The sequence below is a fragment of the Ochotona princeps genome, chromosome 1 (assembly GCF_030435755.1).
Source record: "Ochotona princeps isolate mOchPri1 chromosome 1, mOchPri1.hap1, whole genome shotgun sequence".
In the NCBI taxonomy this organism is placed as follows: domain Eukaryota; kingdom Metazoa; phylum Chordata; class Mammalia; order Lagomorpha; family Ochotonidae; genus Ochotona; species Ochotona princeps.
In genome coordinates, this window is record NC_080832.1 from 127,109,111 (window position 1) to 127,135,092 (window position 25,982).

General features: G+C 45.9%; 1 protein-coding gene across 3 annotated transcripts in view; it reads left to right on the forward strand.

Annotated features, from left to right (window-relative positions):
• Positions 1 to 18,009, forward strand: part of KIF13A (kinesin family member 13A) — a 207,417-nt gene extending 189,408 nt beyond the window's left edge. For 2 of the 3 annotated variants that reach the window (XM_058667698.1, XM_058667703.1), the window contains 9 exons: positions 2,293 to 2,417; positions 2,685 to 2,861; positions 3,588 to 3,680; positions 3,783 to 3,935; positions 5,093 to 5,170; positions 6,058 to 6,105; positions 7,195 to 7,300; positions 9,480 to 9,631; positions 16,705 to 18,009. In XM_058667698.1, the coding sequence (XP_058523681.1) occupies positions 2,293 to 2,417; positions 2,685 to 2,861; positions 3,588 to 3,680; positions 3,783 to 3,935; positions 5,093 to 5,170; positions 6,058 to 6,105; positions 7,195 to 7,300; positions 9,480 to 9,631; positions 16,705 to 17,592 (1,820 nt within the window). In that variant the 3' untranslated portion in view covers positions 17,593 to 18,009. Of the gene's footprint in view, positions 1 to 2,292; positions 2,418 to 2,684; positions 2,862 to 3,587; positions 3,681 to 3,782; positions 3,936 to 5,092; positions 5,171 to 6,057; positions 6,106 to 7,194; positions 7,301 to 9,479; positions 9,632 to 10,163; positions 10,269 to 16,704 lie in introns of all 3 variants that reach the window. The other variant, XM_058667693.1, reaches the window with a different exon arrangement.
• The last annotated feature ends 7,973 nt before the right edge of the window (positions 18,010 to 25,982 follow it).

Below are 25,982 nucleotides of genomic sequence, written 5' to 3' on the forward strand. Positions count from 1 at the left end.
AATCACTTTTCTCATCATTTATTTGCTTTATTTTGATAATAATTTTTGTCTAATCAAATACATATAAGTATAACATGTAAACTCACTGGAAATGAGATGTATACATTTCAACAAAAGAAAGAGAGCAATTAATGTGAAATATCAACTTTAAAAACCCCAGCTAGGCAAGTAATCACTCCCCAGAGATTCTCTTTCAGCTCAGCCAAGGCCAGGAACCTACATTTCTGATGGCGACTGCAGTTAAATCCCCACCCCCCCCACCCCCAGAAGTTCTCAAGCCAAAACATGACTGGACTGCAACCTGGCATGAAGAGTTGTCTTTTAGTATAACAGGGGAAGCGAACTTGGGTCAACTAGAACAATGATGGTTTTCAATGTGTTTTACAAGTAAAATCCTTGTCCAAGTGAAATCTTATGTGAAACCATCTTGGAGAAAGGGAAAGTAGAGTTGCTGAGTTTGAAAGTGAGCAGACGGGCCTCCTGGAAGACGTGTCTACCGATCCCTGAAGCTCCTGAAAACATACCCCAAAGTGTCCTGTTGTAGAGGAAGACCAATAATGGAGATGGAAGGCACAGGGACACTGGCTTGGGTTGTCCACACAAGGTTATTCTGAAAGACTGTAGAGCTAGAATGTGGGCCTCATAGGGAGCCCAGTTCCCTGTTGGTGTGTAAGCAAAGGCTGATGACCACATGTGGAGATCGGTAAAGAGTAAATCTCACATTGGCTAAGGCATTGGAAGGTGGTGTTTCTCATCTTCTTAAAAGATTTTTATGTATTTGTTTGAAAGAGTTAGCAGAGAGAGCGGAAAGGACAGAGAAAGAGATCTTCCATCTGTTGCTTCATTCCCTAGGTGGCTGCAGTGGCTGGAGCTGGGCCAGGCTGAAGCCAGGAGACAGGAACCAGGAGCTTCATCCATGACTCCCATGTCATGACAGGAACCCAAGTACTTGGACCATCATCCACTGCTTGTCATTAACAGGAAGCTTGATCAGAAGTGGAACAGGGTCTTCCTCTTGCATAGCCCCACTCCTGACTGCTGTAATAGGTTTCTGACTTCAACAAATCTTGCTTTGCTTGAAAAGAAAAAGAAAGAAATTGCAGGCATGAAACTGATAGTCAACAATACCTTAAGGCAAAGTTGGAGGAACTTTGAAAAAGTGGAACAGCCAGGACCTGAACAAGCACCTGTATGGGATCCCAGTGACACTGGCAGCAGCTTTACCCGCTACACAGCACTGGCTGCTAATCCCCATGTTTCTTCCAAAGGCAAAGAGCTCTGATTCTTAGTTGATAGTTTAATTGGCTAAAAATCTTTAAACTAGGGGGCCCAGCACAATTGCCAAGTGGTTAAATCCTTCCTTTGCACATGCCGGGATCCCATATGCACACCAGTTTGTATCCCAGCTGTTCCACTTCCCTTTCAGACCCCTGTTTATGGCCTGGGATAGCAATAGAGGATGGCCCAAGGCCTTCGGATTCTACAACCGTATGGGAGACCCAGAAGAAAGTCCTAGCTCAGTTCTTGCTGTTGTGACCACTTTGGGGAATGAAGCAGCAGACGGAAGATCTTTATATATCTCCTTTCTGCATATCTTCCTTTCCAATGAAAAAATAAAGTCTTTTATAAACTCTCTGCACTAGTATAGACTTGTATAAGTAGGATAAGAAGTGTAACAAATTATAGGAGGCAGAAAAGCTCTTAAGTGTGTTCAGGGAGAATATTTAGTCCCAGCACTGTGGCGATTGTAGTGTGGTAGATTCAGCCACTACAGCTTGGGAAATGCGCTTCCTGTATTGGAGTGCTATATTGAGTCCCTGCTACTCCACATTGCTGATCCAGCTCCCTCCTGATGAGCGTGGGAGGCAGCAGAAGAAGGCTCAGGTACTTGGGTCCCTGTCACTACCCAGAAGACCCTGCTGGAGTTCCTGGCTCTTGTGCTGGTCCCAGCTGTCGTGCGTACTTAGGAACTGAACAAGCAGATGGAGGATTACCTGATCCTTCTCTCCTGCTCTAGTTCACTTGGCCTTTCAAATAAAATGAATCAACCTTCCAAACAAAATAAAAATCTCTTCACTGTATCTCATAGGAGCTTCCCATAATTGTATTTGTAGAGGGATTAAACTATTGCAGGTCTTGGAGGCCCTGTTTTAGTTGCAGGATAAGGGAGAGAACCTTAAAAGATGTTCTACAACTTCATTATCCATCAAAAGCATATTTTTGAATTTGGCGTGTTTGCTTAAAAAGTGACCTTGCTCCTCACCTCTTTTCCTGTGCCCTGGGCTTGGCCAGCGGATGACCTCAGTGCCAACGAGCAACTCGTGGGCCCCCACGCATCCGGTGTGAATTCCATCCTGCCCAAGGAACACGGCAGCCAATTCTTCTACCTGCCCATCATCAAGCACAGTGATGACGAGGTACTTGATCCCACCTTCCCCCAGCTCCCTCCAGGGCCTTTGGAGCCTCTCACACACCCAAGAGCTGTCTTCCCCCGGAAACGGCTGAGGTCCAAGAGGATGAGGTTTTTAGGCAAAATTGAACAATTACGTTAGTTTAGAAAAGAGGGCAGCGGAGAAAAGTGGTTTGATTACACTGAGTTGAATTTATTTCTTTTCTCAAGGATGTCACGTAAAAGTGCATCACCTGAGTTGTGTCTTATTCTCCTCCTGTGTCCCCACCGCTAGGTGTCGGCCACCGCTTCCTGGGATTCCTCGGTGCACGATTCTGTTCACTTGAACAGGGTCACGCCACAGAATGAGAGGATTTACCTGATAGTGAAAGTCACAGTACAACTCAGCCACCCGGCCGCCATAGAGTTGGTGCTGCGGAAGCGTATCGCAGCCAATATTTACAACAAGCAGGTAGGAGTGGGTCCTGCCGCTTCTCTAGGCCTGAGCACTTGCGACTCTCCCTCTCTATGACCCAGGGTAGAGTTCTGGGCTGCTCAAGGCAGAGGGCTTGCAGAAGGTGAACACACTGGCAGAGTTAGAGCCTGGTGTGCATTTATCTAAGAAAATCAGCAAGAATACCTTAACAGGTGCATGTCACCCCTGTGGAGTCTTCCTTTCCACTCTGATTTAAGACCTGCAATCACAACAGACAGAGGAACTGTCTGCCACACCAATGTTCTTCTCAGTGTAAAAGTGCAAGCACTGAGCCTCGGAAATTAAACACCAGGTGCAGGCAAGTTAGGGACAAAACATAGACAAAACAAGTAATCCCCCAGAGCCCCCAGTACCACCAGTTCTCATCCCGGAGGTGCAGACAGTAGAGCTGAGCTTCTTCAAGGTGCTTCCCCTGAAGGGAAGCCAGCAGGAGGGAGAGGAGCAACCTCAAAGCCCCCAATCTATTGCACATCCAAAAGCCCATCCCTGAGCAACAGGTGGAAGCTCTCATCTCTCAAGGCTCAGGCAGGACTCTGAGGTTCTGGTGGGGTTTTTTGGTTGTTGTTTTTCTAAGTATAGTGAATGAGTATATGTATGCATGCACATAAAAAAAGAATAGTTGCCTATACTTTTATGACCTGTAGAAGAATAAACAACTTGCTTTTGTCACATGGTTTAATCCAGCCTTCCTTTTCTACCAAGAGTTTTACCCAGAGTTTGAAGAGGAGAATATCACTGAAGAACATATTTTATTCCTGTGGTGTCACCTATGAAATAGTGTCCAACATACCAAAGGTAAAATATCTGGTGCAACCCACTCCGGGCTCGTAGTGGAGCTGCTCCTAACACTCGAGAGGGAAACACAGGCCCTTTGCCCTTTTCTTCCTGTCCCCAAAGGCGACCGAGGAGATCGAGGACCGAGAAACGCTGGCTCTGCTGGCAGCAAGGAGTGAAAGCGAAAGCACCTCGGATGGGGAGACGTACATCGAGAAGTACACGCGGGGCGTGCTGCAGGTGGAGAACATTCTGAGTCTGGAACGGCTACGGCAGGCAAGTGAGCAAGCATCCTGAGCAAGGGTACCACTGCCCGCCTTCATCCAACCTCCTCCCCACAAGTGTGCATGGAGGAATGTGTTTTCCCAGATGCCTTTGCCATGCCCTGTCAGAGCAGGAGCAGGTATGGTCATCAGCTCAGGGGCAGCATTATGAAAAGTCAGGACCAAACACCAAAAGAATGGCTAATGTGTCTCAAACAATTCCTACTCGCCAAGCGCTAAGCCCGCTGTGCCCAAGCAGCTAGAGACGGTGTTGGATGTCATCTGCAGAGCAGCCCTCTGCTGTAGTGCCTCCTTCAGAGGGCTCTCAGTACACCGAGCCATGAGAAGTTTGTTAACCAGCCACAGCTTACCCAGACAGGAAGTGGTGCAGAGTCTGACGTAAAGCCACGTAGCCTACTTGATCCCAAAGGTGATAAGTGTAACCATGCACTGTTACAGTCTGCTTAATTTGTAGGTGCAGCTTGCTCTTTTGACATGTGGAACAGTAGCCCACTAGACATAGGAACTGTGAGGCAGGGGGTGTCCTTACACAGGAGCAGTGGCTGTCACTGTGAGAAGTGCTTGAGCAACAGGAAGAAAAAGATTGGCACCGATCAGAGGGGGGAAAATGTCCCCTTGGTGGAAATCCCACCCAAATTGATGAAAGGATGAGATATGAAGAGCAGAAAAACTATTGGTGTTTTTACGAGTTTGTAGAACTGGAATTAAAAGGTAAGATGATTTGGTGCAAAGGAAAATAATTGACATCCACGTAAAGTTAGTGGAGAATTTGCATTGTGAAAAGAACTGCGCGTGGATTTCAAGATGCTTTACGACAAAATAAACTGAACATTTTGAGTCCATTATTCCATGAACTTTATGAAGTACTCTGTCTCTTCATTTTTTCTGTTCATGTGTATGAAAAACTCAGAGCGATAATTTTTTTTTTCTTTTGGCAATTTTCCTGGTTTGATTTGTGGGAAAAAAAAATTTGGTAGTTGCTAAAACAAAATGGTGAGATTCCAGCTTTGTAAATATTTGTGTAGGCAGAAGATGGATAATTAAACAAATCTCTTTCTATACTTTTCCTAAGTCTTCAAATAAACATGTGTTATTCTTACAACCAGTTGGAACAGCAATAAATGTTATTTTCTGATCATGTGGTCACAGGCTGTCACGGTCAAGGAAGCGCTTTCTACCAAGGCTCGGCACATACGGAGGAGTCTCAGCACGCCGAATGTCCATAATGTAAGCACGCCCTGCACAATGTGGCACAGGATGTGTAGGCCAGGAATGCAGGGGACAGGAGGTGGCACTTCATGAGCAAGACAGAGCCCATGGCATGGTGCAACGTCCCACAGTGCCAAGCTGCCCCTGCGCGCCAGAGGGGCAACCCAGAGGACACAGCTGTAAGACACATGACTCAGCCTTTAGCGGGCTTTTACAAATTCTGATTCACCAATGTAGCTCCTTGGGAGAACTTTCTGAAGATGAAGATGGAGGGCCTCGTACAGTGGCTCAATTGGCTAATCACCTGCCTGCAAGTGCTGGCATCCGTTATAGGCTCCAGTTCATGTCCCTGCTGTTCCACTTCCCATTCAGCTCCCTGCTTAGGGCCTAGGGAAGTGGTGGAGATTGGCCCAAAGCCTTGGGACCCTGCACCATGTGTGAGGCCCAGAGGAGGCTCCTGGCTTCTAATCAGCTCAGCCACTGTCATCGGGACTGACTGGGGAACGATCCAGCAGATGGAAAAGATAAAAAGGAAAATTGAACTTAGTTAAAGGGGGTGGTGTCACCAATTCTGCTACCAGTATGAGAGACCTAGGTTGAGTCCCAGCTCCTAGGGTTAGCTGCTGCAACCGTTGGAGGAATGAACCAGTAGATGGCAGAGGGCTGCCTGCCTCTCTCCCTCTCTGTTAATGCCTCTGACTTTTAAACAGATAAGAAAATATGTAAGGCATGTATTGAAATAACTTACCATACATTGAGTGTACTACTCATTGTTCTTGGGAGGGTGGAGTGAAAAAGAGAAAAAGTCATGTAGACTTCAGCTGTTAGCCTGTAACATACTTGTTTATGTATAGAAAGATTATGTTCAATATGTAAACCACATGAGTAAACATCATCTCTTCCAGGTCTCATCTAGTCGACCAGACCTTTCCGGCTTTGATGAAGATGATAAGGTATGAACCATGGCTGAGTTGTTAGCAAATGTGAGGCTTGAAGTTAAGAAAAAATCTTAATATTTTTGGCCATCTCTGCATTTGTTAATTAGTCCTAGGCAAAATATTCTTTTTTGCCTCTTTGTATCCGAGTCCGAATTTGTGGTGTAAAATTCCTATGTATTACCAGTATTACATTGCTACTTAGCATGATGTATTTCATGTCAAATGGTGCCATACATAGTTAAATATCTGTGTGTTTGTGGATGCATCTTTACCATAGCAAAAGGAAGAATTTTTTTTTATTAATTACATTGCATTATGTGACACAGTTTTATAGGCGCTGGGATTCCCCCAACAAGAATATTTTAAAAGGGTGAAATGAGGAATTTTTAAATTAAAGACAGTTTGGAATATTTTTCAGCTACTTTGGGGGCAGGACAGACATTACACACGAATTAGCACTTAGGAACTGTGAATGACTCAAAAGGTATAAACACAGATCATGTCCTCAAAATTCAAACTTTAGTCCTTAAAGGCAGAGAGCTCCTGGGGAGTAGGAGTAAGAGTAAATAAACCTGTGTATGATATTCACAAGTTTTTCTCCCTTAATTACAATAACACCTTATGTCTGTTTCAAACTTATAAATTTCAGATATCCATAAAGTGACCACATCACCTGTTTTAGCTGAGACAGTCCCCGCTCATTCCTAGCACCCAGCAGAGTTACCAATGGAACCACTTTACTGCTCCAAGTGCCTCAATTTGATCTTGAAATTACTCAACCTAGAGTTATGCCACATTGATCAAAGCAGCTCCCTTTGGTGCAGGATTAAGGTGAAATACCCCCTGCAAAGGTTCAGAAGTGGATTTCGCTGTATTTGTAATGACTTCATTGAACAAATACAGTTCATTCACTCTGGGTATGCCTTGATTACAAGTTTTTCATATTATTATTAAGCACTTTTTGATATGTTTGAAATGTTTCAGAATAAAAATACAGAGCACATTCTAGCCTAAAAAAAAAGAGGGTGGAGGGAAACCTTATCCGGGCTTCATTTCATGTTTCAGAGTCACTTACTTACACTTAACTTGCACTTCTGCCTCTAGGGCTGGCCAGAAAACCAGTTAGACGTGTCTGACTACAGCTCCAGTTTCCAAGATGTGGCATGTTATGGAACTTTACCCAGGGATTCACCTCGGAGGAGTAAAGAAGGTAGTGGAGACACTGAGTTTTGCGGTGACATTTCTGTGTGACTGCTTAGGGCACTGTATAAACAAAGTCCTTCATGGTGACATATAGTAAGGTCAGAAACCGAAGGTCTGGTGAGTTGTGACCCAAACTGCCTACCTGAGCAGAACACACCACATCTACTGAGCTGGTTGCTTTCTGCTTTTAAGCACCCAATCTTGCAGATATTGGCAGTAAATGGTAGGATTTTTGCATATTACTTTAGAATTTCCCAGTCATTTTCCATTGTGTCTGATTTTGAAGTCAGTTTTGAGAGGTGCACAAATCCTGTTCTATTCCATCATTCTTTGCCAGAAGAACATGCCCCTCTATCCTGGTTTTGTACTCGAAGGAATTTTTAGGCCAGCAGACTCTGATTTGTGAAGCAGTTGCAGAAACTCTGTCAGAGGGCTGACACTGGCACAACGGGTTACCCTGCCTCTTGTTATGCTGCCACCTCCTATCAGTGTCCGTTCAATCCCCTCCTGCCCTGCTTCCTCTCAAACTTCCTTCTAATGTGCTTTGCCAAGCAGCAGAAGGTGGCCGAGGTGTCAGGGCCCTGGCCACACATGTGGGAGGTCAAGATGAAATTCCTTCCTGACTCGTAGATCTGACCTGGCCCAAACTTGGCTGTTCTCTTTCTCTCTTTCTGTCATTCTCTCTCTGTGGGTTGCTTTAACTTTCAAATAAGTAAATCTTTTAAAAAAATTTTAATTTGACAAGTGGCAATGTAATTATCTAAACACAGGTGGAACCTTGGTATCCATGGCTTCTACATCTGTGAATTCAACCAACCATGGATCTTGGCAGAAAACCAATTGCCTCTGTTCTGAACATGTACAGACTCTTTCTCTTGTCATTATTCCCGAAACAATACAGTACAACATCCACATAGCAGTGCCATTATCAGACATTATATGTAACCTAGAGAGGATTGAAAGTGGATCAGAGGCGAAGTGCCTGGATTAAAGTCCTCACTCCACTCCTGATTCCACATTATTACCACTGCATCCCTTGAGATGCGGTGGTGGTGGTACAGGTAGTTGTATCCCCACCATGTACTTGGGAGAACAAGACTGAGCTCCTGGCTGCTGGCAGCAAGCTGACCCCAACTCAGCTGTTGCTGGCGTTTAGGCAATAAACCAACAACTAGGAGTCCTTTCTCTCTTTCTCCCTCTGTCTCTCTATTTCTGCCTTTCAAATAGACAAATAGACAAATAGAAACTTAAGTATATCAGAAACTATAAATAAGTTATATACTAATACTATGGCATGTATGAAATATATGATTTATATGTGTATTTCATGAATGCATAATTATGTTAATGGATATGTCTTTATATTTCAATATTTTAAATAGATTGAGTAGGTATATATTATGTAAATATATAATAAATAAATACATATTGATAGAATTTATGTCTCATCAGCATCCTTGGATTGGGTGTCCACGGACCAGGAGATAGGAGGCCTCAGAGACCCACTCCCCACAGATAGTGTAGTACAGCTGTAAATAGTCTCACAGCACCTTGATAGCAACAACAACTTTCCCTGAATACGCACCTTAGCTCCATTCTCTGATACCTTGTATTCTTACCTACTAAGTTCCATTGTAGCAATGAATTAGGAAGAAAGCATCGAAGAGTAGAAAAAGGCCTCCCACCAAAAATAAGAAATGAGTACTAACCCAAAAGATAAGTTAGTTTTCCCTCAGTCATGTAAACCAAGGTTGCTTGAGGGAAAGAAAAAGGAGTTTGCAAGAAAATGTACACAGTGTTCATTGGCTGTGTATTTATTGAGCCTCTGCTTGCTACCTTCAAGTACAACCATGCAAATAAAACATGTCATGACAAAGCCCCAGAATGCCTGTGTAGAGAAATAAATGCACACTGAACACCTAGTTGAACTTGACCTGGGAAGTGGCACTTTGGCTGTCTTGAGAAGAGGTTAGAAAATGTGGTCCCTTATTTCATTCTCACTGCCTCTGTGACTATAAGGGATATTCCTGTTCCTGCATGCTTTTCTGCGTGAATGTTTGGCCAAGCAATGGCATGCTGACCTCGACATTACAGCAAACATCCCTGAGCTGGGCTAGGGCCTGGCCTGTCGTGTTTTGGTAAGAGTGTGCTGTACCCCTCCACTCACGCCTCTTTGTCTTCCCCAGGTTGCACATCAGAGAACCCTCATGCCTTAACAGTCAGCCCTTTTAAAGCATTCTCTCCTCAGCCGCCAAAGTTTTTCAAACCCCTAATGCCTGTCAAAGAGGAGCATAAGAAAAGGATAGCTCTTGAAGCAAGGCCTCTCCTAAGCCAGGAGGTAAATGCTTGACTTGTTCGTACTGTGCGAAAAAGAACAGAGTTGTGTTGCCTGCAGAGAAGTAGCCGGTTGCATGAACGAGACGGATGCTGCATGCAGATGTACCCGGTGCCTGCTCCACCCTCTTCAACGCCTCCTTCCCAAGCATGTGGGCTCGTGGTTGACATTTTTATTTGTTGCAACTGCTGTGGTTTTATTGCTTTGGGTTGATAGCTTTCCAAAGTTAATTTTTGTCTTTCACGTGAGAAAAGAGATGTTTCCCCTGCATACTTTGCGAATCTGAAAGGCTTTGACTTGTGTTAAGAAAACTGAGTTTGCTTTGCCTTTTTTTTTTTTTTTTGCCACAGAATATGTGTGATGCTGTCTAATGTCACCAATAGTTTAACTCTGACCCGCCAAGTCGGCTGCTGCATTTCTCACATGTCATACAAGTGTCAGCATTGCTTCTCTAACATGCATGTACTTGATATGTAGTATCTCGGCTGTCATCGTCGTCTGTGTGTGATGCATCTGTGTGTCTTAACCTTTTCAGAGCATGCCTCCATCTCAGGCACATAACCCTGGCTGCACTGTACTCTCAGGAAGCAAGGGCAGCAGCATGCCAGTAGAGCACAGTAGCAAACGTGAGAAGAAGATTGTAAGTTCTGGAACTGTTTCTCTCATATTGCCTGGTGGTGGGTGCAAGGCCCTTTCTCAGACAACCGTCCACGTGTTTAGAAGACATTAAAACGTGTGTTGGGTCTTCGCGTTTTAAAAACATTGATATACACATTTGTATAACTCTTGCACGAATCTGGCCTTGACCACTGATTTTGGTTGCTGTTGATTTAATGATTGATTCATCTGTTTTCCTTAAAATTTCTTTAAAGGCTTGGGGGGAGACACATTTAATGATTCTAGTCTTTGTAAGGAAAAAAAATATCAAAGAGATCATTTTAATGCTGCGGTCTTTCTAATGGGCCTGTACATATTGCCTAGATTCTGAAGTTGATCTACCTAGAGGAATTGTACTTACTTGGAGTAAGTATCCCTGCATTTAGGTGTTGGGTGTGTTTGAAGCCTTTTTTGTGCTGCCTGATGCTGTTACTAAGGGAACTCTAGTTTGAGGCTGCTCTACCAGTCATCGCCATCTAACTGCATCATCACTCCAGCTCAGGCGGCTCTTGATACTTAACCAGAAAAGCGCATTCCAACCCCATGGTGTCAGCCTGGCTCTCTGGGTGGACTGCCTTTATTTTGCCTCAGGTGGGGTAAAACTTTTCCTGTAAAAACATACCTCAGCACTTGTTTGTTTGTTTGTTGTTTGTTTTAAAATATACTTATTTCTTTGAAAGGCAAAATTACAGAGGGGGAGAAGTTCTTCCTCCTCTGCTGATTCACTCCCCAAATGACTACAATGACCAGAACTAAGCTGGTCTTAAGCAGGAGCCAGAAACTTGTGGATTTCCTGCATGTGTGTAAGGGACAAAGCAGTGGAGCCATCTTCCACTGCTTTTCCAGACCCTTAGTAGGGAGATGGCCTAAGTGGAGCAGCCAGGCCTTGAACCAGCACTCCTATGGGATGCTGGCATCGGAGGCAGTGGCTTCACTCACTCTGCCAGAACTCTGGCCCACCAGTGAATTTTTTATATCTCATCTCTCCATTTCCTGTGGCTTCCTAAGCTTTGAAACAGTAAAACCAGTTTGTAAGGAGAGCAGGCTGCTTGATGCCTCATCTGCACATGGTCTGCTGTGACAGGGAAGGTATGGGAATTTCGTTTGCTCGATACTCCCTGGCAGATCCATTCCAAAGGGTCATTAGCGTGAGATCCTTTAATGTACGCTTCTAACACGTGTGTGAAAACTGACTGCAGCTACTCTGATTCTGTAGTTGGCGGCTCACTTAGTGCTTGGGGGTGCTGGTGGGGTGCTACCTTCTCATTCCCAGTGCACACAAGAAGCACAAGCACTATGTCCCTTCCCTTGTCTGTCCTTTGTCCCCTCCCCAGACTGTAGACCTCCCTGTCCCTCATCCCAAAGCCTCCACCTGGCTTCAGAGGCAGAAGCTACATCTCCTCCTTTGCCCTTTGTCCCTGATCAACAGAGAACGAGATCTCCCATCCATATTGGCTCACTCCATAAACCCACGGGTTTGGGCTGGCCCAAGCCAGGACCCTGGAACACAATCTAGTTCTCCCAGGGTATGCAGTGAAGGAAGCTGGGATTGGGAACGAAATCTGGGTTCACACTCAGATATTCCAGTATGAGACCCAGACATTTTTTTTAAGGTTTTATTTATTTGAAAGTGAAAGTGTGTAGACAGACCGGGAGCCAGAGAGGGTAAGATCTTCGTCTGCTAATTTACTCCCTAGACAGCCACAGTAACCAGAGCTGATTGGTCCAGAGCCAGGAGCTTCCTTTGAGTCTCCCAAGTGTGTACAAGAGCCCAAGAACTTGGACCATACTCTGTTGCTTTCTCAGGCATGTTAGTAGGGAGTTGATTCAGAACTAGGGCAGCCAAAACTCAAATGGATGACCATATGACATGATCATGTGACATAATGCTAGCCCTATTTTATCTATATGAAAGAAAGAGTTAGACAGACAGAAAGGGAATTTTTGCATCTGTTGATTCACTGCCTAGATGGCCACAATGACCAGGGATGAGCTTGGATGAAGCCAGAAACCAGGAGTTTCTTCCAATTCTCCCTTGTGGGTACTGGGGTCCAAACACTTGCTCCATCTTCCATTGCTTTCCCAGTTGATTAACAGGGAGCTGGATTGGAAGTGGAGCAGCCAGAAATCAAATTGGCACTCATGCAGAATGCCAGCATTGCGGGCAGCAGTTTTACCAACTGGCCCATAGATAAGAACTTTTTCTTTTTTAAGATTTATCTTATTTTTATTGGAAAGGCAGATCCACAGAGAAAAGGAGAGACAAAAGTCCTCCGTCCTCTGACTCCCCAGTTGGCTACAGTTGTCAGAGCTGAACTGATCCGTAGCGTGGAGCCAGGAGCTTCTTCTAGGTCTCCCACACAGGTGCAGGGTCGTCCTAAGGCTTTGGACCATCCGTCTGTGTTCTCCTAGGCTACAAGCAGAGAACTGGATGGGAAGTGGAACAGCTGGGACATGAACAGACGCCCACATGGGATCCTGGCACATACAAGGCGAGAATTTAGCCACTGAGCCATAGCGCCGGGCCCAGATCCCATCCTTTAGCAAAATTGGGCCAGCTCCAGGCTCATCATGCCCACTGTCCTCCTAGAAGGACTATAGACAGAAGTCCTGGGAACTAGGGCTACTACTGTTCTGCTGAGAAGAGAACTTTCTTGTGGACAGCACGGAACTGATTACAGCAAGAGTGGAAATTGCATTGCTCCAGTGAAATACCTTGTAGAGTCGTCACTGCTTTCAAGTGCATTTTGATCCCTTTATCAGAAAGACTTACTTTGGAATTCAGAGTTGCAGTCTTCCATCCTCTGGTTTGCTCCCCTAGTGGCTGCAATGGCCAAGGCTGAGCAAGGAACCCAAAGCTAGGAGCTAAGAACTAGCAGTTTTCATTCAGGTTTCCCATGTGGATGAGTGCAGGGGTCCAGTCAGTTGGACCATCCTCTGCTCTCGCCCAGATCATCCGTAGGAACGCAGACTGGAAGTGGAATAGCAGAGACACAAACCAGTGCTTATATGAAATGTCAGCATTGCAGGCACCGGCTGGTTTTTTTTTTTTTTATGGTTTGTTTACTTTTATTGGAAAGTCAAATATACAGAGAGGAGGAGACAGAGAGAAAGATATTCCATCCGATGATTTACTACACAAATGACTGCAATGGCCAGAGCTAAGCCGATCCAAAGCCAGGAGCCAGGAGCTTCTTCCAGGTCTTCCACAAGGGTGCAGGGTCCCAAGACCCTGGGCAATCCTCCACTGCTTTCCCAGACCAGAAGCAGGGAGCTGGATGGGAAGCGGGTCTGCTGGGATTAGAACCAGCACCCATATGGACTCCGGCAGGTGCAAGGTGAGGACTCCAGCCACTAGGCTGTCACACGGGGCCCAGGCAGTAGCTTTTTACCCATGACATCACAACATCAGCCCCTTGGTCCTTTTTTTTTTTTTTTCAATAAATGGCTTGCAACATTTTTTTTCAGACATGAATCATTATGACTGTTCATACTTTATATTATTTTTTTTTATTGGAAAGTCAGGTATACAGAGAGGAGGAAAGACAGAGAAAGATATTCTGTCCAATGATTCACCCCCAAGTGGCCACAATAGCTGCTGGAGCTTTGCTGATCCAAAACCAGAAGCCAGGAGATTCTTCAGGTCTCTTGCACAGGTGCAGGGTCCCAAGGCTTTGGGCCACCCTTGACTGCTTTTCCAGGCCACAAGCAGGGAGCTGAATGGGAAGTGGGGCAGCCATATGGGATCCTAGTACATGCAAGGCAAGGACTTTAGCCACTAAGCTACCGTACTGCCCCCTCCTTTTTTTAAATCAAGGAATTTTGTGTGTAGGTAGATATCAAATGTGTATAAGCCGGGCCCGGCGGCATGGCCTAGCGGCTAAGGTCCTCGCCTTGAAGGCCCCAGGATCCCATGTGGGCGCCGGTTCTAATCCCGGCAGCTCCACTTCCTGTCCAGCTCCCTGCTTGTGGCCTGGGAAAGCAGTCGAGGACGGCCCCAGGCTTTGGGACCCTGCACCTGCATGGGAGACCCAGAAGAGGTTCCTGGTTCCCGGCATCAGATTGGCGTGTACCGGCCCATTGCGGCTCACTTGGGGAGTGAAACATCGGATGGAAGATCTTCCTCTCTGTCTCTCCTCCTCTCTGTATATCTTACTTTCCAATAATAATAAAATCTTTTAAAAAAATGTGTATAAGTGAAGTCACAGAATCCAAATGAAGATTTAGCTATAGAGAAGCTTAAGAGCTTGACTCCATTCTCCACTTCTAGGTAGGGTTTGAATTTTTTTGTCTTTAAGAAATTGTAGAGATTTGCTTAGTTTGGATTTCTCCAAGATAATGATGTTTTGACTGAATAGGATCTATTTACTCAAAGTTTCTCAGCATACATGCCAACCCAGTTAAGTTCATTCTCCTTGAAGACAGTAACTCAGTAAACTTTCAGTCTCCTCTTAAATGTTCAAAAACATTTACTGTCATGGTAGCTCAGCCTGCTAATCTTCCACCTGCAAGCACCAACATCCCAAATGTGCACCAGTTCTTGTCTCGGCTGCTAAACTTCCACTACAGCTCCCTGCTTATGGCCTAGGAAAGCGGTGAACAGTCTCTCTCATGTGGGACATCGAAAAAAAGCTCCTGGCTTCAGTTCGGTTGAGCTCCAGCTGTTGCAGCCATTTGGGGAGTGAACCAATGGGTGGAAAACCTCGCTTTCTGTCTTTCTCTCTCTCCCTCTCTCTAATTCTGCCTTTCTTTCAAACAAATAAACCTTGAGAAGAGGGAGCGATTCCATGAGCTGATCCACTCCTCCTGCTGGCTGTGGCAGTAGAGGTGTGCCAGGCTGATGCTATATCTGTATCTCCCTCTTGGGTGATAGTAGCTCACGTACTTGGGCCATCCTTGGCTGCTTCCCAGAAAGGCTAACAGGAGTTAGAAGTGGAGAAGGAGACTCCAACTCAGGCAGGATGCGGGCACCGCAAGAAGCAGCACCCTGGTGCCATGGTGCCTTGCCCCAGAACTGCGTTTCTTTGCCAGAGATTTAAACACTTAAAATTCAGTTTTGAATATTAATTTGACAAGTAGTGAACTGAATCAGATAGCCATGATCCATCTTTGTCTCTATGTTTACATCTCAGAAGAAGAATACTCTGCCACATCCACTAATTTTGAACAGTGCTGCTTAATTTAATGCAGCTAAGGGCTCAATGGCAAGAGGTTATTGTGGCCCAAGATTCTAATTTGCTCACCTCAGGAACCTGATCACCATTTGATATTTATCATGGAATAGCCAAGGAATTGAAACTACCGATTTCTTTATGTTCTTGATATTCAAATGCATAAATTATAAACTAATTTTTAAAAAAACACGAAAGCATTAGAGAGTAGGAGACAACTTTTGAAATGTTTAGCATCCTAGGAGATGCCTAAGAATTAGCATGACAAATTCAGCAGATGTAATTTCTGTTCTTTAGTGAACAACCAGTAGCCACATTGGGAAGCTCCATCTCTCAGACACATTCATGTTCTCTGGCTCAGAAAATAACCTTAATGAGCACAGCTGATGTCTTCTTTCCAGGTTTGTTTAGTCACCCAGTTAACAATTGTGCAGATATTTTAATCAGCTTATTAAATCAAATGGCTAACACAGAAGGCTATTTTTGGGATTTCTAAGTTCTACCAGGGTCCAGGATTGTTCTAAAAAAGAAGGATCCCAGGCAAAACTCCATGGGGCAGGACCATGCCTCTCCGCTCACTGTTGGTGCTCCCAGGTCCTTAGGACACTGGCGGGCATGTAGCACCTGCTTGATGAACACCTGCACTGAGTGAGTCTCCTTTTAAAAAAATTATTTGGAAGGCTGAATGAGACAGAGAGAGAAGGTGAGACGGAGAGAAGGAGGAAAAGAGACAGATATTGCATCTCTTAGTTCACTCCCCCAGAGAGCTGCAGTGACTGTTGCTGCACCAACCTGAAGCCAGGAGCGTGGAAGTTCATCGAGGTGTCCCATGTGGGACTCCCTGCTCCACTGCCCTCACATACACACTGAGTGCAGATTGTGAGAACAAGGGAAGACATGGTTCCTCTAGCACCACAACGACAAGGAACCATGCGAAATTCAAAAGACCACCGCACATCCATCTCAGCCTTTCTCTCAGGCCTCTTGTTAGAATGGAGTGGGCACAGCCATCCTCCCTAATAGGTAACAGTACATTCACAGGAGCCTGGAAGTGATACACCTGTGTTCACTCCAAGTGACACAGACAGAAACAATGCAGTAAGTGATGAGTTTGACCCAGATGGGAAAGAACAAACAAAACACTGATCATGCAAATGTGAATGCACATAGTACTCAAATAGATTAAATTTGTTTCAACCATTCTGTAGCGATCTGGAGCAGATTCTGACTTGTGCTTCATTTCTGTAGGATTCTGAGGAGGAGGAGAACGAGCTGGAAGCCATCAACAGGAAGCTGATAAACTCCCAGCCTTATGTACCTGTGGAGTTTGCCGACTTCAGTGTTTACAATGCCAGCCTGGAGAACAGGGAATGGTTTTCTTCTAAAGTCGACCTGTCCAGCTCCCGGGTCTTAGAGAAAGAAGTGTCCCGTAGCCCAACCACCAGCAGTATTACCAGTGGCTACTTCTCCCACAGTGCCTCTAACGCCACTCTGTCTGACATGGCGGTCCCTTCCAGTGACAGCTCAGATCAGCTGACCACTCAGCTGAAGGATGCAGACCCCAGCGAGCACCCCAGCCCATCACTTGTGCACGACGGCAGACCATCCTCTGACAGAGAATCAGCAGAAGCAGAGAGAGGCCTCGCAAGGGACAAGACGATCCCAGTGCCGTTCCGGGAAAACAGTGCCTTAGCCAAAGGGAGCCCGTCATCCCAGCCCAACCCGGAGAAAAACTCCAAAATGCAGTGTAGCACTGGCTCGTGTTCAGAACTGGATGCTGGCCCCAGCAAAAATGGTCCCCTAGCCCGAGAATTCCGCCCCAGGGAGGTGACCATAGAGCATACCACTAACATCCTGGAAGACCATTCTTTCACAGAGTTCATGGGGGTGTCAGATGGGAAAGACTTTGACAGTTTGACAGAATCTTCTGCTGGAGAGCTTCCAGAGAGGAGGAAGCCACCAGATAAAACGGACAGTGAGCATGTCCCCGAAAGGCAGCGTGGTACTGGCCAGATGCATTGCAAACTAGAGAATGACCCGGTAATGAATCCCAGAGGCAGCCCCCTGAGTTCTGGGCTGTCAACAAGCACAGCTCAGTGCACACTCACCCCTAGAAGCCCTTCCCCAGTGACTTAGTGGGAACAAGTCATTCAGATGCTTCTCTGGGGCTGACAGACCCTGTGGGGAGCAAGTTCACGTTCTTGGCCCACTGACCTTCTCTGGGAGAGTAGTTGTGCATTGGGAACCACAGTGGAGCCATGGCATCTGTAAGACCATTGGATGTCCTAACAGGTGTATGGGCTATTGTTAACATGTGCGGATGAGTAAGAATCTGTCAGCCTCTGTCCGTTCCCTGAGATGTTTAGTTCCTGGCTACCCCCAAAGTAACACCGGGGTAACAGACCTTATTTCACAAGATCAGTGATGCCTTTATTAGATGGAGGAACTATAGACTAATTCTCTGAGCAACTGAAGTCTGGGTTTGTTTATAATGTGGATTAATTTTTATATTGAAACAAACTGGATTTCTGCTGATATTCCCAAGGCAAATAGCACTTTCTGGTATAGTGCATTTCTGCGCATTCATTTTCTATGTTCCACCACTTTTTCCCATTCCCATTCACTCTTATGGTCCCTTGTGTGTGTGAGGAGGGTGGGGAGAGCCCCATTTAGCGGTGCAAAGAGGTGGCAGTGTAGAGAGAAGCTCGGTGAGGGGTAATGTAACCACGGTGACAGCTGCCTCTCAAGCTGTCCCCTCTGCTTCCCATACCAACAGTCCTTAGAATTTTAGCGTGTGGTCTGATCACATCGTATACAGCATGCACACAAACTGCCAAACCACTCAGGGTAATCTCTAAAACAAGGAAATTATTTCTTTCCCCATCAGAAAAAGAAGTCACTCATTTTGCACGCATCTGTCCTTGTAAGCAGAACATGTATTTGTTCAAAAGTCTTCAACTTCCTTCACACTGGTCTTGCAATGCAATCTGCTTAGTTGGTTCTGTATCCACCTTTTAAGTGATTCCCAGAGAAAAATGAGGCCATCTCCTCTTCATTCTTCACCCTGAGAATTGTCTTTGCTTTTCCAACCCAAATATGCAGCAGACTCAGTACAGACTGAGACACTACTTGTTAAAAGTTCAAGTCCCTAGGAGTCACTGCTTTCCACTGTCAATTTTTGTCTCAGATAGGATGGCCGGCAGGATATAGGACTTTCACAAGCCCCCACTGGTAAAATGATGTGAGGTAGAGAGAGGCTGCCTCTTGTTTCCTTGCCTCGATTTAAAAGTCAACAAACAGGAGAAGCTTAGCTTTCAGGAGATTCTAGAATGGTAAGTCCCTGAATTTATGAAAATGTTATAGATCAGGATGGTGAGATTATGGAGAAAACTTTTTTTAAAAAAAATTTATTTCTGTAGTTTTGTTTAAATTGATTCCAGTAAGTTGTTTAATGATTCAAACTGAAGTTTGACTTTGGTTCTAACCCTAAAATTATTGAGAGTGTAACTCAACAAACAGGAGCGCCCACACCCCAGTTTTTTTTTTTTTTTTTTGACTTGGGTATTGCTGTCATCTTGAGGTTGAGGTTTTCCCTGGTACAGTGTGGATGCCAGAACTCGTTCCCTCCTGAACCCAGTCCTGTGGAAGAGCACCTCTCCCCTCTCACAGGTGGGCCTTTCTTGTGGGTGGGGTGTGGCGGTGGGGACAAGAGCCTCGGACTCACCAGCCTCTGCGTTCCAGGGAGACGCGGCTGCACGGTGAAAGGCGCCAGCGCGGCCTCCTCCCCCGGCCACAGCTTGGTGTCTGTCCGCCTGGTCGCCTTGGGAAAGCACCAGCCTTTGCAAACATGCTGCTGCCCAGCCCGCCCGGCCTCCGGCCAGCAGCAGCCGAGAAGCCGTGCACACCCTGGGCCACCTCGCTCCGCCTCCCAAGAGGAAAAGCAGCACTTTGTTTTCCAGAAAGCAAGAGAACCGAAAATCCTGGATGACCTAAGTGACAGTATTTGTGTTTGCACTTCCTACACACCCCTACTGTGTAGAAACCTCGACAGATTCCAGCAGACTTTATTCTTGTACAGTTTTAATCCGTTCTGACTGTAGAATCTGGAGTCAGTGCTCTCATTGGATTGTTTTTATAAATAATATATATATATTATGTATATGAAATGTGTATCTATAGTGGGTCTGGGGACAGACAAGGCTGCACACTAAAATGCAGATAAAGGTGATTTGTAGAAAATCATAAGGTACTGGTCTTTGTTACAAAACCTCTAGGGCATCTCTCAGAGACAAGTCGATGAAAAATATCTTATTGCCTAAGAACAAGGTTGCACATCCACCCTTGCAGAAAAGGTTACAGACGCTGTTCTTTATAACCAAAGAACTTCCACAAGACTGAGCATTTCTGTTGTCCACTCTGGTCTTTTGTGAACGTAATGTATTTGACCACCAGCTGGGTGCCATCTTTCCCTTGGCCGCCAAGCCATGTGCTGCTCTTCTCTGTGCTGTTTGCTAAGCACACTGAGAAATCTCACAGCTCTCATCTGTGGTCTTCCACTGGGCCCACCAGCTGCCTTTGGGACCCTGTGTCTTAACCTCTGGGTGTGCATGGGCTCCGAGCACGGTGTTTTCATCCACCTGGTCTGGCACAGTGGGCAGGATAGCACAGACAGCAGTATTACTGTAAGAACCTATGAGAGGAGTTCCAAGAGTAGGGGTTGGGCTCAGGGAGGGGCATTAACTTGGGGTGTTGTTCTTTGTGGTTTTTGTTTCGGATTGGTAGGTGTGTTGTGGTGTGCTTTGCTCTTGTGATTTCTGCTTAGTTCTGGAAGATACTGAAGAGATGGACAGAGCTTTAGAATAAAGCGCCACTGGCTTACACGTCGCAGTGTCTGTAGGAGAACGATTGTATAGAGATGACCCTGCTAACTCACAGATGGAGTCGCCGAAGGAGTGTGTGTGCAGATGTTTTTGCAAAAGTCCTGTTTGTACCCACTCCTCAAATGGCTGTCCAGTTGGTCTGGAAGAATAGCTCTAAATGCAAGAGCCAGAATGAGAGAAGACATACAGCCTTCTGTATCTTTGTTCTTTTAAGTTCTTAGCGTTGGTAAATGAGTAAGATATTGGAGACATTAATGAAAAGCTGCTGTTCATGAATTTTGTATATAGTGAGCTGACTGTAGTATTTTACTATTGTCTGTTTTAAAAAAAATGTAATTTATATCTCTTTCAAACTTTATTGTATTTAATTGGCACACATTTGTTCGTGTGTGTGTGGGTGTGTGTGTATATGTGTTGTGTGTTTAGAATACAGAATGTCTGATTCAGATGTTAAAGCACCCCTTGTTTGTCGTTAATAACCCTGCCCTTAGTTCAAGCTCTCATTGCTTCCATGTGTGCATGTCCCCATCATGTAAGACGGTAAGGTCAGCTTACATTCACAGAGGGTCTGCTACGTACAAGGCACTGTTCCAGTCATTTGCTGTTCGCTATCTCATTTAATCCTCTCGGCAGCAGGTGTCATAGGCACCATGGTCCCTGAACATTTGCCAGATGAAGAGCAGGCAGAGAAGTTAGTGCCAGCACAGCAGCAGACACTTCGTCCATCTGTTCCCTCTGTGTTGCACCTGCTGATGTGTCCTGGGGGCCTCTTGGGAGGAGGACTGGCTGACTGGCCGCCTGCACAGGACAGAAGCTCGTAACTGAGTGAGTGTCCCAAGTTCTGCACTGACCAGCGTGCCACAGGGCAGGAGAGGGGTGGCACCCTGGAGCAGGTAGGATGTGTTCCTGGTGGTTAAATAGATATCTACTGTAAGGAACAGTGACCTGCCACCCATGGAAAAGGGGCGGGGGGAAGTGGCTCATTGTGAAAGTTTTATCTTTATTTTTTTTAAGTTATTTATTTCTTTAAAAGAGTTACAGAGAGGAGAAAAATGGAGAGCTTCCATCCACTGGTTCACTCTCCAGATGACTGCATATTTCAGGGCTGGGACAGGCAGAAGCCAGAAGCCAAGAGCGTCACCCAGGTGTGTGGACACAGGAGCCCAAGCACTTGGCCCATACTCTGCTGCTTCTCCCAGGCCGTTAACTAGCAGGGAGTTGGACCGAAAGCAGAGCAGCGAGGACTTGAACTGGCACTTATATGAGATGTTGGCATTGCAGACAGAGATTTTACTTGCAATGCCACAGTATTGGCCCGTGAAAATTTTATATAAAAACAATATATATATATATATATATATTTTTAAAGATTTGTTCACTTTCATTGGAAAGTTAGATCTGCAGAGAGAAAGATCTTCTACCTGCTGATTCACTCCCTCAAGTAGCCACAATGGCCATAGCTGAACCAATCCAAAGTCAGGAGCCAGGAGCCTCCTCCGGGTCTCCCATGTGGATGCAGGGTCCCTAGGCATGGGCCATCTTCGTCAGCCTTCTCAACAGGAAACTGGAACGAAAGTGGAGCAGTCGGGATACAGCACCCATATGGGATCCCAGCGCATTCAAGGCAAGGACTTTAGCCACTATGTTACTGTGTTGGGTCTATAAAAACAATATTTCTTCAAAATATTTTTTCAGAAAAATCTTAGCTATTCATAATAACCTTTCTGAGCCTGCCAATAATGAGTTCTAATTATATAGGAAAATTAATTAGATCTATAGGAAGATAATTGAGAGAAGACACTGGGAAGCCTTGCCAGTGTGGAGCCCAACTAGCTGTAATCCTGGTTTGATATGGTAGTGTATGGGCTAAGAGCTCCCTAATCCTCAGGTTTAGATATCAGATCAAAGAGAAGTGCTCCCTCTCACAGGCAGAGATGCTGGAACTCCCATAATCTAAAGTCACTACCACTTGCTGTTGATAGGTAAATGCCTCAAACCCTCCTCCTTATACCTGTATAACCCTCAGTCTTAAAAAGTCTGATGCTGTTGCCCATCAGAGTCAGTAGTCCACGTGTGTGATTATCAGTTCCATGCACCCAAGTCCATCGCTGCCAGACAGCAAACATAGCTATTCTGAACAGAAGGAATTCCTTGTATCATCTTGCAGGAGGTAGGAACTGGTTCAAATCCTCCTGCTCCACTTCTAACCCAGCTCCCTGCTAATGTACCTGGGAAAGTACCAAAAGATGGCCCAAGTGCTTGGGTCCCTGCACTGATGTGGGAGACCCAAAAGAAGCTTCTGGCTCCTGGTTTGGGTCTGGCCAAGCCCTGACCACTGAGGCTACTTGGGGAGTTAACCAAAGGATGGAAGATTGTCTTTCTCTGTCTCTGCCTTTCAAATAAATAAGAGTTTATACATTAAAAAAATAAAAATAAAAAACTTGCAAAGGGAAGGTGGGAATTTGGTCATCCCCAAAATGTATTTTGAATTTTATAGCATGAAAAGGTGAAAGAATCTATTTGTTTTTTTTTTTAAGATTTATTTATTTTATTACAAAGTCAGATATACAGAGAGGAGGAGAGACAGAGAGGAAGATCTTCCGTCCGATGATTCACTCCCCAAGTGAGCCACAACGGCCGGTGTGCGCCAATCCGAAGCCGGGAACCAGGAACCTCTTCTGGGTCTCCCATGCGGGTAGGGTCCCAAAGCTTTGGGACGTCCTCGACTGCTTTCCCAGGCCACAAGCAGGGAGCTGGACAGGAAGCGGAGCTGCCGGGATTAGAACCGGTGCCCATATGGGATCCCGGGGCGTTCAAGGTGAGGACTTAGGCCGCTAGGCCACGCCGCCGGGCCCGAATCTATTTGTTTTTAAAGGGATAACACCAACTAAAAATATAATTCAAAACAAGATGAACAAATCATCCCTCCCTTTACCGAGTGCAAGATCAATAGTATTTAGATCACTGGCATCATCATTTGTCACACAACAAGAGAACAAACTGGCATTACAACATGTTTTATTATGCAAAGTTGAGGTGAGACATGCCAGACTGGGCTGCAGCTCTCACCAGCACACGTAAGACCCAGGACAGGGGTGAGGGGGAGTGAGCAAATTAGGAGAACTGGGGGGGCTTTCCTGCTGGGCCACTGTTCCCGCTGGAGCATGTGAGAGCTGGGACTGGGGCAAACCAGGCTGGGCAGGGCTACAAAACCCATTGGCCCACATGTGTGCTGGCTTATGGGGAGAGCCAGGCTGGGTTAAATGACTGTGTCTGCCGGTGCATGCATGAGCCAGAGTAAGTACAGGCTGGTCGGGCTTTGCTGCAGCATCAGCTGCCAAGTGCCAGGATTGAAGGCAAGTGCTGTCATGCTAGACTGAAGAACCACCTGCAAAGTGTAAGACCCAGGGGTGGTAGTGGGCCCAGGAGGGAAACTGTGGGTACCCTCTGATGGGTTGTAGCTCTCACAGGTGAGCATTTGAACCAGGGTTGGGGGCAGGCCTGGCTAGGCAGATAGTAGCATCTGCTGGCATACATGTGGGCTGGATAGTGGGATCAATCAGTCTCAGCTAGGCTACAGCACCCATTGATGTGTACAGAAGCTGAATGGGATGCAGGAGAGACTGGACCAGAGCAGTCTGCTGCATATACCAGCAGGTGCAGAAAACAGGGATGGGGCGGGCTGGGTGGGGTTTATTGGGAGTTGCTCCAACTAGACTGAGTTTCCACTGATGTGTGTGAAGGCCTAATATGTGGTGAGAAGGGTTGGACTTCAGCATCTTTGGGATGGCATAAGTGTTGGGGTTGGGGGCCTGGTGCAGTAGCCTAGTGACTTAAGTCCTCACCTTTCATGTGCCAGGATGCCATATGGACGCTGCTTCTAATCCACATGGCCCTGCTTCCCATCCAGCTCTCTGCTTGTGACCTGGGAAGGCAGTCAAAGACAGCCAAAGGCTTTGGGACCCTGCACCTGCGTGGCAGACCCAGAAGAGACTCTGGTCTCCTGGCTTTGGATCAGCGCAGCTCTAGCCATTGCAGCCACTTGGGGAGTGAATCAGCAGACGGAAGATCTTTCTGTCTCTTCTCCTCCCTATATATCTGACTTTCCAATAAAAAGAAAATAAATCTTAAAAACGAGAGAGAGAGAATTGGGTGCAGAACTAACCAGGCAACTACAACTACCATTTTGTGTGTAAGCTGATGTGACTGACGGACTGGGCTGGACCCTGCACTGGCTGGCACACATGGGAGTCGGGTCTCGGGTCACCTCTGGCAAGGCTTCTTTGGGAACCACCCCCCCAGCTAGACCACTGGACTCAGAACTCCAAGCACGGGGAACTCATGGGATCCATGGTCTGACTGTGGAATGCATGTGTCAAAACGGCCTCCTCAGTTGCTGAAGCCTGTGCAGTGAACAGCATGCCCAGATGCACATGGGGGACATGACAGGTCATCGAGACCTACAGAGGACATCTAGTACCATAGCAGAGGATGGAGAACAAAACAAATTGGACAACTCTCCTGCCAAGTTTGTCAGCAAGTATCTGGGTGAGTGGAGACTTTAAGGTGGATGCTGTCAGGCAATGGACGTTGGAAGAATTTCTTCAACCTTGGAGCAACAAAAGCCACAGCGCCTCAGAACTATGGAAACCACTTAAGCAGTACCCTCTGAGCAGGCTCCACACTGGGGACCCTAGGATGTCATCAAGTGGCCGTTTACCATCCCTAAATATTATGTTGGGCGGCTGAGAGTGGCCCTCTCCCCTTCCCCCAGGTACAGGAAGAAAAAAAAATGGAAACAATTGTCTCATCCACCTTCTATCCCTCAACCCTTCCTGCCCTGATCAGTGGTCCACATGGGCATGCATCCTTCTCAACCATGTAAACATCATCAAAAATAAAATAAATTTATTACTTAAAAAAGCAAAAGTAGATAAACTTACACATGTGTTAACAGTTAATTTCCGAAGTACAGTACAATGCATGTCATCACATTTGTTTATAGCTACTTGGATAGAGTCATTTTATCATTACAAAAATAAAACCATCTGTTTTGTATGACACCAACTTATGGGACTAAGGGTAAAGACAGTATCCCCTAAATTATGTCAGTCTGGCCAGTAGTTAATTTTTAAGTGGCAATATTCAAACTTTACAAGAACTTTGGGAGGAAGAGACAATAACATAATTATCTTTGTTTAAAAAGTAAAGCTTGCTGCGTTCAGCACAACAGCCTAGTGGCTAAATCCTCACTTTGCATCTGCTGGAATCCCATGTGCGCGCCAGTTCGAATCCCAGTTGCTCCACTTCCCATCCAGCTCCCTGCTTGTGGCCTGGGAAAGCAGTAGGGGATGGCCCAAAGCCTTGCGACCCTGCACCTGCCTGGGAGACCTGGAGGAAGCGCCTGGCTTTGGATCAGCTCAGTCCCAGCTGTTGCAGCCACTTGGGGAATGAACCAATGGGTGGAAGATCTTTTTCTCTGTCTCTCCTTTCTGTATATCTCCCTTTCCAATGAAAAAATAAATAAATAAAATCTTAAAAGAAAAAAAAGGTAAAATTTGCTCTGAATGTGATGATAAAGCCTTGAAAGAAGATGTACTTGAATGAGACTTCCTGTTTGCTTTTTTTCCTGGACCCAGAACTAAG